General features: G+C 45.7%; 2 protein-coding genes across 14 annotated transcripts in view; one reads left to right on the top strand and one right to left on the bottom strand.

Annotated features, from left to right (window-relative positions):
- Setd4 (SET domain containing 4) overlaps window positions 1-13,056 on the top strand; it is a 78,524-nt gene that overhangs the window by 50,112 nt on the left and 15,356 nt on the right. For 4 of the 13 annotated variants that reach the window (XM_031364452.1, XM_031364463.1, XM_031364450.1 and 1 more), the window contains 3 exons: window positions 7,410-7,562; window positions 10,037-10,132; window positions 12,255-12,292. In XM_031364452.1, the coding sequence (XP_031220312.1) occupies window positions 7,499-7,562; window positions 10,037-10,132; window positions 12,255-12,292 (198 nt within the window). In that variant the 5' untranslated portion in view covers window positions 7,410-7,498. The other 9 variants (XM_031364454.1, XM_031364455.1, XM_031364451.1 and 6 more) reach the window with 9 other exon arrangements.
- On the bottom strand, window positions 96-1,024 carry LOC116086160 (carbonyl reductase [NADPH] 1-like). Its single transcript, XM_031364465.1, has 2 exons — window positions 603-1,024; window positions 96-399 (listed from the first exon to the last, which is right to left on the bottom strand). Exons 1-2 carry the CDS (start codon window positions 889-891, stop codon window positions 374-376), a joined length of 315 nt encoding a protein of 104 aa, XP_031220325.1. The 5' UTR covers window positions 892-1,024; the 3' UTR covers window positions 96-373.

Genomic DNA, 13,056 nt, shown 5'->3' with positions numbered 1-13,056 from the left:
AGCTCCTTGCAGACATTTTGGGTACCAAAAAAGTTGGTTTTCATTGTCACCTCTGCTTGAATGTGGAAAGGGGTGGGGTCAGCAACTTTGAGGGGGAAAGAGAACCAGGTTAGCTGAGTGAAAATGTAAAGACCTAACCCAGATCCTTAGAGATCCACCTCCAAGTACAGTCTGTCTTTAGTTACAGCTCTGCCTCACTGTCCATCTGACAATGTTCTGTCGTTTTTGAAAGACACCACCATTTGGGGAGGCTGGATGAAGTTTGTTTATCAGGATCTTAATGTAACACAGTTCCCCTCTTCTCCTTCCTTCCCCTCAATCTCTTGTTTATTTCAGTATCAGATAGAGGTCCACTTAAGTATTGCCAAGCCAATTACTTAACAACTGAGTGTGGGAAACCTAGAAAAGATGAAGACCATTAAGGCTTTGCTTTCCTACATTCCTGCCGCCCCTATCCTCTCCCGTTTCTCCATGGATCTGTTTCAGAGTCCTACAGCATAGTGCTGCTGGTCCTAGGAATGCTCCCAGAGAGGCACAGCCCACCCCCCGCCCCCACCTGGTTCTGGGGAAGCCACCTTCCCTCTCCACACCCCTTGGCTTACCCTTGAAGGCGATGCCTGCATTGTTGACCAGCACGTCCAGTCCTCCATACTCCTTGAGCAGAAAGTCGCGCAGTGCGTGGATGCTCTGCGGGTCGTCGATGTCCAGCTGATAGAAACGTGGGCTCAGGCCCTCCGCCTGCAGCTTCTGCACCGCAGTGTGGCCCCGCGACTCGTCCCGTGCAGTGAGCACCACGTCCCCGGAGAATTTCCGACACAGGTCACGAGTGATCGCGAATCCGATTCCTTTGTTAGCTCCGGTCACCAGCGCCACGGGTCTGCCAGAAGTCATGACTGCGTGTGTGTAAGGAGACTGTCGGAGACCAAGGAATTTGGGGCAAACTGCAGCTCGGAAGCAGTTTAGACTTGTTTTCTAAGGGGCTAAAATTGGAGTCGATCGTGTCGGCCCCAGCACGCATGCGCAGTCCAAGCTCCTCCCCCACCGGTGTCGTGGCTAGGCTGGATTCTGGTGGTTGGTCTTGCCTGTTTTTCTTTATGTGTCCTCTTGTCAAATTGCTGTATATCTAGGAAGTGGCTTCCCTTCCCTGAACTCCAGCTGTTTTTATAAAAGTTTTCCATGTAACGAAAGGTGTCTGATTGTTATTACCGATTTTACATCACGCTGTTGGGGGATTACAAACCAGGCAGGGAAATGGCAAGGCCACATGATTGACATCTCAGGTTTTTCCTTAAGGAGTTTTGAAGACAGCAGCCAGGCAGGCAAGACCGCAGGAGAAGGCTGGAGTGAGGGTGCTCAGCGGTCCACCTGGCAATCATGCATCCAGCTTGCCCATGTTACTAGGTCCCCTTCACTGTATGAATTTTGCATTGTTTTCCCCAACTTGCATATTGGACCTCTGTACCTATTCATTCTGCTGTTTAAAATAAAGAAGTAAAGCGCTTGGCAGTGGTGGCGCAGGCCTTTAATCACAGCACGTGGGAGGCAGGAGGATTTCTGAGTTCAAGGCCAGCCTGGTCTACAGAGTGAGTTCTATACAGAGAACCTGTCTCGGAAAAAAAGCTGCAACTTAAGCCGTAGGAACTTGAATTGTAGGACAAACGGAAGAAAATGATGAGGAATCGGTATTTGTGTTGAATTTACCTCTTAGGACACCAAAGCAAACCTGATGGGTAGTCCTTGGGCGGGAACCATTCCTTAGAGACTGGGGTATCTCTCCCTTCAGATATGTCTAACTCCAAGTCATTTGTAACTTTAACTTTAAACTTTAATATAGTCAGTTGTTAACAAGCTTTAATAATCAGAAAAAGTGCTGCCCAGGGTGGGATGGCTCAGCAAGTGAGGACAAGGACCTTGACGACCCAGCAACCTGTATTCAATCCTTGGAGCCCATGTAATTATGGGAGGCAAAACCCGTGTATGTGCTCTGATAGAAAGTATGTCTGTATACCATGTGTATGCATGCCTAGAGGCCAGAAGAGGGCATTGGGCTTCAGTCCCACAGACTGGAGTCACACAAGGTTGTGAGCTGCAACGTGGTGGCTGGGCATCAGAGTAAGCAGTGCTCTTTTTTTTTTTATAACAGTTTTCAACTTTAAAATTTATTATAAAAATGCATAATAAAAGGATACATCTGAAATAAGTTATAATAAAATTAAATGAAAACTATTAAGCATAATCCTTTATTTATTTATTTGCTTTTTTGACACAGAGTCTCCCGTAGCCAGGCTGGCTTCAAACTTTATCTATAACTAATGACCTTGAGCTCCTGATCTTCCTGTCTCTGCCTCAAGGGCTGAGATCCTAGATACATACACACTCAACCTATACAATATTATCTCAATCAATTTGAACATATTCAAATGTTATCAGTGTTCGGCATTTTTAATAGGTATGTAAGAGAGCATCTACTAATTAAGGTATCCAAATTACTTAATTTTAGAAGTATTTTCAATGTCTACATAAAAAAGGCAGCTCAACTTTAAACTATACTAAAATCTAAACTCTTGAGCTAGGTAAGCAGTGCTCTTAACAGCTGAGAGATCCCTAGCATCCATCCCTTGACATTTTTATGGAGGTACTTCAAGAATCTCATGGAATTGTAAGAAATAATATTGAAATTATACGTATTTACAAAACTGTAGTAAAATATCATGTATCAACAGAAAGACGAGCTTCCAATTCTATTCAGACTTCTCTTTTGTGGTCTCAGGTAAATTTATCTATTCTACATGATTTCATTGGCATTTTCGGTTTTGTGTCCATCATAGTCAAGACACAAAGCACTGCATCAGCACAAGGATCCTTCTTGTTGGTCTTTCTGTAGCAAACACCCCTCCAATCTCTTTGGTGCTCAGCAGTGTTACATAGGTGAGGTCATACTGTGCAGAATCTTGACAACTACTTTGTCATTCAGGATAACTTAGCAGTTTGTGGTATTCTCTTTTATACCAGTGACTATTTGGTCTGCAATTTCTATACCACCAGGTACTTTCTTCTGTTGCTGGAGTGAGACAGATGTTCATTGAATTATTTCAGTACCAGAGTCACTCAGGTTTAGTTTGTGGCGTATATGGAACCTTGAGGTAGTGAAGGTCCTGCTGTCTTTTTTTTTTGTTTTTGTTTTTTTTTTTTTTTTTGAGACAGGGTTTCTCTGTATAGCTCTGGCTGTCCTGGAACTCACTCGGTAGACCAGGCTGTCCTCGAACTCAGAGATCCGCCTGCCTCTGCCTCCCAAGTGCTGGGATTAAAGGTGTGCACCACCACCGACCGGTCCTGCTGTCTTAAAAAAACAAAGCTGCAGAAGAGCATAATGAATGACAATTAGGACACCGTGAAGCTTCCCCACCCACCTTACTGGGAGCCAAGCTAGGATCCTCCTGATCATTCTAGGTTTATTATTTGTTCCTTGCTTTAGAAACTGCCTCAATCTGTTAAAGACATTTCAAGTCAGATCAAAGCTATTCAAGATGAACTTAACTCTTTGCCACCATGGTAGGGACTGACCTCCTCACAGCATCCCACAGAGGCATCTACATTCTCCTCACGGGACAATGCCGGTTTTTACACCAACCAATCAAAGGTGGTCTAATGAGGCCCAGCAGTCCATGGACCAGATACTGAAAATTCAGTGTCCTTCCGTCCAGGCTTCTCCCCATTCTCAAGCCTTTTCTCTTTATCCTCTCCTGACTTGAAACTGCCCGCAGTTTCTACTCAGCCAGGAGGGAATAAAGGACCTGAAATAAAGGGTTTGAAATGCAAAGAGAAAACACAAAGCCAAGTTGCATCCCAATCAAGGCTCCACTTTACTGAGAATAAACTAGGGTTTTTATAGTCACAGGAGAAACTGAAAACAAGTCTCTAGATTACACTACAAAGAAAGTTCAGGTGCCAAAGTCCCCAGGTTCAGAAGATCTTCAGGCAGCTGGTGTATTCAGGCAGTGGGTGTGCTCAGGTGATGGGCATACTCAGGTGGTGGGCAAACTTAGGTGGCTTCTTCAAAGACGAAGGACAGTCAACAGAGAGCATCTGTCTTAGCTCCCAGGTATTAGCCCCCATGCAGAGGCTGCCAGAAGTCCGATGGATGACTGAAGTGAAGAGGGAATGTAACACTGACTCTTTTGCCTTTTAACCTTTTTCTTTTTTTTTCATCTTCTCTAGAGACAGGGTTTCTCTGTGGAGCCCTGGCTGTCTTGGAATTTTCTATGTAGACCAGGCTAGTGATGAACTAAGGGATCTGCCTGCCTCTCCTCCAGAGTGCTGGGGTTAAAAGGCGTGTGCATGCCTAGCCTTAACATTTTTTTTTTAAAGAGAAATTTCTCTCGGATCATTTCACTGATATCACTCAGTCCATCACACTAGTCAAAGTTAAAATAGTACTTCTTTTACATTCATCCCAGACCGAAACAGAGAAAACGATGCCCCCCTGTCAGCAGGAAGTAGCCAGACAGAAGTTGCTCCCTATCCTTTGCATATAAAGGATCTGGAAATAACCTCCCCTTCCCCAAAAAATTAAGGCCCTGAAATCGAATTCAAACTTAACTATTTGGAGATTGTAGAAATAAAAAGCAGATATCTATGCTAGTGGTTGCAAAAAGTGACAACAGACGTTGTAATGTCAAAAACCAGCTAACTTCTTCATTCTGTCCCTAGCTAGCTCCCTTTCTCCCTTCCACATCCTTTGCTACAAAAACTCCAGCTTAAAGCATGAAACGAGCCTTTTCTTGATCTCTGGCCTGTGACAGAGTCCTGTGCCCGGATCGCGACCTGCACAGCTACAACTAGAAAATCCACTTCTCTGAATAAAGCTTGCTCCTCACTGTTTGAGAACGTCTAAATTCTCGTCTTTTAATTCTTCCTATAAGCCTAATTCTTACTTTTACTCTGACCGCAACAATTCCAGTAACAGTCTTGGGAATTCCAGTAACAGTCTTGGGACATGACAGAAATGCCTCTACAGTGGATGAGAGGAAAGGCGGGGACAGGCTGTCTGGGATAATGGTCCGCCTGGGTCCTGGCAGCTGGAGGGCAGGGCAGGGCAGGGTAGGGTGGGAACCAAGTAAGCCGGCGTGGAGGCGGGGGCCAGGAAGTCGGAGGAAGGAAGGACACGGTGAGGAAACACTTCCGTCGGCTCTCTGGAGCGTGGGTCAGCAGCCATGCTCGTAGCGTTACGGCGCAGCTGTGGAGGCTTGCGAGCTGCGCATGCGCGCGGCAGAGGCGCCAGCTCGCCGCACGCAGCCGCTTTCTCCGTTGCTGGGGGAGCGGTCTGCACCGGCACACCCGCTTCGCCGCGGTTCCTAAGGCGAGCACGAGCACTTCCGGTGGGTCTGGCGTTGCCTGGGTAACGGGGGCGGGGTTCCGTTGGCTTTTCTGAGTTCTGCTTGGCTCCAGACCCCAATTTCCTGTGCGCTTGTGGAACCTCTCCCTGGCCGGAAGTTAGGACCAGAGCGACTACTGCGCAGGCGTGGTGTGCGGCCCGGAGTCCCGGGTCTGTTAGCGGGAGCGGGTGGTGTGGGTGGGTTGAGGTTCCCGGGCTGCGAGCCCGGACGGCGCTGTGGCGTGTGGCCAGCACTGGGGCCCCGGTGGCGAGCAAGGGGACAGGTCTGCGGTGGGACTGGGCGTCCTTGCGCACCACACGTGGGCTCCGGACTGACTCCTAAAGCAAGTCTTCCTGCTGAGGTAGATTAAGACTGCCTGCGCCGTTTGGCGGGCGCTCCTTTTCTGCCTTCGATTTTTTTTTTTAAATTTTTAAATTTTTTATTTTAATTTTTAATTTTTTAAAGAAGTGGATTTTAAAGTCATTTCCGTTGGTATAGTACATGTTAAACAGGTATAAATCACTTATGTCACTTTAGTGTTCGTCTATACGGTACAGGGTAGGATGCAGATAGAAAAGGCTCCTCTTAAGAATGATTTCAAATAATGTTCTTTAGGTGTTTGGTTGCAGAGTCGGGCCATTCTTTTTGCTCAGAGGCAGGACCCAAAGCGGTTTATGTTATGTATATTGGTATGTTGCCTACATATATGTCTGCGCACCACATGTATGCATGGAGGCTAGAAGAGGACATTGGATCCCCCGGCAGTGGAGTTACACATGTGGGTGCTAGGAACTGAACCCTGATCTGCAGGAGCCCCATGCGCTCTTAACCACAGAGCCATCTCTCCAGCTGCCCCCTTCCACTTTTTAATTAGAATTGTCTTCACGTTTAGTTTTATTCAGTATTTCTTGTATCGTTTTAAATGTTAGCGTGTATCTTCCAAGAACGCTTGCATTTGCTTCTGTTGTTAATTTCTACAGTTGGTCTACACTGTTGTCTGTTCCCTGGATCTTTCCTTTTTGGCCTTTGAGAGGCTAATGTGGAATGAAGCAGTCATTTTATGTCTTCTGGTCATCTCTGGCTTGTGCTCTCTTTAGTCTACTGCAAATGCCCATTTTAATTATTCTGACCTTTGGATCCTAGTGTCTAAAAATCCACTTTACACTGAGTGGGGCTTATTGATTTCTTCTAAGACTTCTGAGCTGATGGGTGCTTCATAATGACCGTGTATTTTTTTGTATTAATTATCATTTTATGTGCATGGATGTTTTGCCTTTTTTTTTTTCTGTGCACTGTATGTGCACTGTGCTCTTACCCACCGAGCAGTGTCTCCAGCCCCTGAGTGTTCTTAAGCACAGTTAAGTAGCACTGTATTAAATGTTGACTAGCACTGAGCTGTGCAAGTCCTCAGAGGCTATGTCTAGGAAATCAGCTGTGAGACTTTAGTAGCTAGGGCCTCCAGATGGTTTTGATTGCTCTTTTTAGAGCAGTGGTTCTCATCCTTCCTGGTGCTGCTATCATTAAATACAGTTCCTGATGATATAGTGACCCCAGCCATAAAATCATTTTGCTGCTATTTCATAACTGTGTTTTTGCTACATTATGAATCACAGTGTACATGTCTGATATGAAAACTATCTAATGGGCAACCCTCAAGGGGTGTGACCCACAAGTTGAGAGCCACTGTTTTAGAGGCTCTCCCTCATACCTGGGACTTGTTACTTCAGGGATCCCAATTGAGCACTAGATAAAAAAGTTTGGTGTTCAAAGCTTTCAAAAAAGGGATTTTTTTTTCCTTAAAAAAAAAAATATGGGGCTGGAGAGATAGCTTAGCAGTTAGGAACACTGACTGCTCTTCCAGAGGTCCTGAGTTCAATGTCCAGCACCTACATGGTGGCTCACAACCATCTGTGCCCTCTTCCGGAGTGTCTGACGACAGCTACAGTATACTCATATATACGTAAAATAAATAAATATATATATATTTTAAAATCCTGAAAACATTCACTAAAATAAGTGTTTGTATATTCAAAGGTGCCAAGGTCTTTGATTCTCATCCAGCTGGAGGAAAGGCTGAGCCTCTCACTCTCTGTTGAACGTGACACAGAGAATCCAGGGTTAGCATGCAGAGACGAAGAGGAAGAACAGAGAGGGTCAGGAGAAGGCGAAGCGCTGGCTCAAGAGGAGGTACAGGGTGCTGCTCCTGGGAGGAGGCCATGTGTGGAGGAGGGCCTGCTCACGTGATGCTCAGAACAACGCCATCCTAAGGAATGCTTCTTAATAGTGTCCTTCCGCGCTGTGAGAGGATGAACGCGCTTTACTCACTGTTTCTACTTTATTCTCTGTGGCTCTTCCCTGGGATTCTGCTTCTGTCTGTCTGTCCCTTTGCCGCCTCCTGTCTGTCCATCCCTTTGCTCTGGTCTCTCTCTGAATATAAAGTACCTCTGATCGATGGTGCGAGATACTTGGGTCTTGTCCGTGGCCTGCTCGATGCTTTCTTGCATCTGCCATTCTTTGTCTTGTTTACTTTGTGTTGAATATCTGCTTCTTGTTTTTCTGTTTCTCCTTTAGTGTTTTACATTAAATTGGTATTTTAATTTCTAATTGTCCTTTCACTATATGCTATTTTAATTTGTTTTTATTTTATGTACATTGGTGTTTTGCCTGCATATATATCTTGCAAGAATGTTGGGTCCCCTGAAATTGTGCTCTCAACCACCAAGCCATCTTTCCACCCCTTAACTATATATGTGTGTGTGTGTGTGTGTGTGTGTGTGTGTGTGTGTATGTTTGTTTATATATATATATTTTTTAGAGATAGAGTTTCACTGTGTAGCCCTGGCTGTGCTTCTACTCATTATATAGATCAGGCTGGCCTCAAAGTCACAGATGTCTGCCTGTCTCTGCCTCCTGAGTGCTGGGATTAAAGGTGTGGGCCACCATGCCTAGCCTACTAATTATATGCACATATACACCTAATTATTACCATATTGATAGTTTCAAGTTTTACCCATCCATTTTTTACTAGTTTGAACCATGATCTCTATATGCCCAAGCCCTGAATTTACCAGGAGCTGAGGCTAGCCTTGAACTCCTGCTCCTCCTCGTTTTCCAAGTGTTGGGAATAAAGGCGTGTGCCACCATGACATATCCATCTGTCTTGATCAGAGTCTAATTTTGTTTAGGTTTGACGGTGGGTACCTTCACTGAATGGCATGTACCAGCTAGCTTAAATAGAACAACTTGTGGTGGAAAGGTTGAGAAATGTAACATCAAGGCCTGGATAACTTGGTTCCTGGAAAGGGCTGTCAGCCTGGCTTGTGGCTAGCTTGGTTCTCGCCCAGTCCTCAGGTGGTAAGGAAGTCTGTGTTCTTTCCACTTTTGTTGGAAAGGGGTGCTGGCAGTCAAATCTGTGGCCTCATGCATAGTAAGTGCATGCTATACTCTGAGAAATGTCCCCTCTCAGAAGGCCACCAGTCCCGTCACAAAAGGACCACCCTTGTGACTTTAACCCCAGTTATGCACTTCAAGGTCCATTTCCAAATATCACTAGAGCTTTGATATATTGGAAAGAAACATGATCTAAAAGTCATGTTTATGACGTGTCCCTTGTTTTCAGCAGTGTTTATAGCTTTTGATGGATATGTACACATATACATCATATACCTGTACACACACACACACACACATATGTGTGTGTGTGTGTGTGTGTATATATATACATATATATATATACATATATATATATATATATGTATATATATATACTTGGGTCTGTTAAGAATTTCATATTAATAGCATTTTTCAATTTTTGGTAATTACGAGTATGTGGAAATACAATTTTTTTTTTTTGTGGTTTTTTTAAGACAGGGTTTCTCTGAATAGCCCTGGCTATCCTGGAACTCACTCTGTAGACCAGGCTGGCCTCGAACTCAGAAATCCGCCTACCTCTGCCTCCCAAGTGCTGGGATTAAAGGCGTGTGCCACCACCACCTGGCACAATTATTTTTTTTTATGTATTGATTTGTATCTTATTTGCTAAACTCATTTGTTGTTTTAGTAGCCATTTTGATAGCCTTCTTAGATATTCCATGATTGTATTTATATCTTCTGAAAGTAATTTTGCTTTTTTTCCTATTTGATATTTTTATTTATTACTGCTACTATGCCGGTTAAATAGCTACTATACCTTGCCCTGTTCCCGATCTTCGGAGGAGGTCACTTAGCTTTCACTGTTGCTGTGGTAGTTCAGTGGCAGTGCTGGGATTGGAGTATGCAGCTGCAGACATTCTAGCCCTGGGCTGTATCTCCGCTGCAGTACTCTGCCATGCCCCGCCCCTCCCCATTCTGCTGTCTAGCTATGCCCCTGTGTTTTGTGTTACATGTTATTTATCTGGGTATGGATGTTAGGGAACTGTTTTCATTTGCTGATAATGTTTACCATACCGATATTCGATTTTATCAGGAATTTTTGTGCATGCATTGAAATCATGGTTTAGTGAATGGCTTCTCTGTTTAGCTTGTACCATTTTCATTTTTAGAAGGACTTGTTTCCTTTGTGATCTGCCTGTCTGATCTGCTTCATCAGACTTGGACCCTTGAAATGCTGGCCTGCTGACCCAGTGGTGCTAATTGTGCTGTGTCCTCTTCTCTCCTATCAGTGAATGAGAGCTACAGACCTGAGTTTATAGAGCTAAGAAAATGGCTGAAAGAAAGGAAGTTTGAAGACACAGGCTTGGTACCTGCCTGCTTTCCAGGTGAGAGTCACGGGGAGGACGGGGTGTGTCACTTCCAGAAACATGTCTGTTGCTGTATATTGGGCTTCTTATGTCGCCATTGGTGTGTACTTTACTCGACTGTCCAAAGAGAGGTGGTCCATGGAAAGAAATGACAATGAGAAGAAAAATAGATGTGGAGAAGGAGAAAGATAAAGTAAGATGAAGCCACGGGCCAGGTGTGGCAGCGCATGCCTTTATCTCTGGCCCTTGGCAGGTAGAGGCAGGCCAGTCTCTGAGTCCAGGTAAGCTAGGGCTATGTCTCCAAACATATAAATGAATAAATAAACAAATAAATAAAAAGGGAAAACAATGAGGGAAAGACAGAAGGTCTTACACACCTGGTCCGGGAACGGGGAGGGGCAGAGATCCTTTGACCTTCGTAAAACACCCACCCGACGGGCAGGATCAGTGACCCCAACCCAAGTGACTGTAAAGAAATGTAAAAAAGTGTTCATCTTCATCAGCACTTGCAGAAAAGCAAATTGGGAATGATGTTGAGATTTCATCTCCTCCCAGTCAGAATGACCAACATCAACAAAGCACCTGGCAAGGACCGCTGGTGACCTTGAGGAGAAACATATCCCCTTGTTTACCCTGGAACCTCAGCCTAAGGGGAAGTCAGCCTTGAAGTCAATACAGCCTGCCTTAGCTATCAGCCTGCAGGAGTTTGGTACCCTGGAACCTCAGCCTAAGGGGAAGATCTCACCTGAGCCCTCACATGCACAGTGCTGCATACTGATCGGATGCTCCGCCATATCCCTTGAGGAACTGTGTGCAGATGGGGTTGTCTCAGGACAGCATGGAAGTAGTTTTCTGAGGATGAGGCATGTTCCAGCCAACAAGTTGAATTAATTTTTCTGTAGAGTGTGTGGCTCCAGAAGAGGAACCCTTGGTGGGGCCTCAGCAAACACTGTCTTGTTCCTTGGGTCTTTTGGATCTGTTTCTATGGAGGAGCAGCTTGGTGAGCTTCCAGTCATCTGAACTGAATGAAGCAGGTTACATTTTCCTCTGGAACTTGATAGCTTCTTGTGGGGGCTAGATTGACATTAGTTGGGAATCAGTTTGTCAGAACTGGGCAGTGCACCATGGACATGTGCCTGCAGACAAGGCCACAGCTGGGTGAAGGTAACTACAGAACACAGCAAGATGCTTTCCAAAAGGACTGGCTCACCACACAGCATGCTGCATTGCTATTGGCTCTTCCCTGTACCACTGGCCACTAGGGAGCTTCATTTGGAATAAATTAACTTCTTAAAGCTACCAAGGTAAATGATTTCTCTGTGTGTCTCTGGCTGAGTGAGGTGATGCACCTGAGGGTGCTCCATGTGAGTTAGTTACACGTAGTGATTAAACCAACCAGGTTGAATATCAATCAGTTGTGTATTATAAGGGCAGAATGTTTGGCCAGAGTGAACTATGGATGTGTTCAGGGAGGCAGAGGGTTTAAAGGTGACATGGAAGGTTGCACCGCTGCTCTGGAGTTGTCCCCAGGGCAACAGGACGAGTGAGAACCTAGTGCTGGGCAGATGATTGCTGGGCTGCCATCCCCCATGAATGTTTCTGTGTAACGTTGGAGGTTCCGAGAAATGTTTTGTGCTGGTTCCTGCTGTAAAACAGTTAATATGAAGACTCTCCCTTTCCCTGGCTTCATTTGTCAGAACCAACACCCATTCACAGGAAGGTCAAGGTCTCTGCTGGTTTATGAGTGTGACCTGCACTGCCAGCCAAGGACAGGACTTTAACTTTGTGTTTTCATGTTTCAAAGGATGGACATAAGTTACATTCCTAGCTTAGTACATGGAGTTCTCCACCGGCCATTGGGAGAGCAGTGTGAGCGTCGTCCTGTGTCAAGGTCCTTAGGTCATGACCAGAGCCCAGCTTCACTCAGGAGATGTAAACCACAGAGAGGCCAGGTCATTTTCCAGAATAGCTTTCTGTTCCCTTCTTCCCTGGGAGGGAGGGGCTGAGAGGCACCGTTGAATGTTTAAGGGGTCGCCAGGATCTGCGGGTGCAGTAGGATTTACCCTCTGTGTAATGTTTAAGGGGTCGCCAGGATCTGCGGGTGCAGTAGGATTTACCCTCTGTGTTTTGGTTCTTCTAGGAACAGGAAGAGGGCTGATGAGCAAAGCATCGTTGCAGGTGAGACTTTTCCTTTATCCTTGAGGCCCAAGACAGATCCTGCTGCTTGTGGGGTATGTGTGTGTGTGTGTGTGTGTGTGTGTGTGTGTGTGTGTGTGTGTGTGTGTGTGTGTGTGTGTGTGTGTGTGTGTGTTTGCGTGCACGCATTAGCTTGCTCACATCAACTGAATCAAATCTATAGCCATTTCTCACCAAATGGATGTGTTTGGTTAGGATTATGCCCAGGAAACTTGAGCTTGCTGTGACAGACATTGAAGTCCTGCTGCTGATACAGACTGGAGTTGGTGTGACACCTAGCCCAGCATCAGGGAACAGATGACCTCTCCTCAGAGGGCCTGTGTACTCGCTCCCTAAGCCTCTGTGAGGGAGGTAGGCAGGACTGCAGGCTTCCTGCCTCTCTGTCTGAGGATGGTCCAGCCCCAGGGGCTGGGTGTGCTGCCTTCCGTGGCCTGTGCCCTGGGAGTGGACAGCGTCAGTAGTGCACTGAGTGTGCCCCAGCACACTAGAGCTTAGCTTGTATCAGGAATGTCAGCAGTAGCTGCCTTGTCAGAGTGAAAACATGATGTCAGGAGGCCCTGGAGCCTGGTCAGAGCCTGGTCCAGTCCTCTAGCTGCTTTCCTTTCTGGAGAGTGACATCCATGACATAGGTCATCCTCATGGATCCTGGAGAGTGACATCCGTGATATAGGTCATCCCCATGGATCCTGGAGAGTGACATCCATGATATAGGTCATCCCCATGGACCCCTTTTTGTTTTTTTTTTT

Source organism: Mastomys coucha, unplaced genomic scaffold, assembly GCF_008632895.1.
Source record: "Mastomys coucha isolate ucsf_1 unplaced genomic scaffold, UCSF_Mcou_1 pScaffold12, whole genome shotgun sequence".
Classification (NCBI taxonomy): Eukaryota; Metazoa; Chordata; class Mammalia; order Rodentia; family Muridae; genus Mastomys; species Mastomys coucha.
The sequence above is the reverse complement of the archived record's forward strand: the minus strand, read 5'-3'. Positions and strand labels throughout refer to the sequence as shown.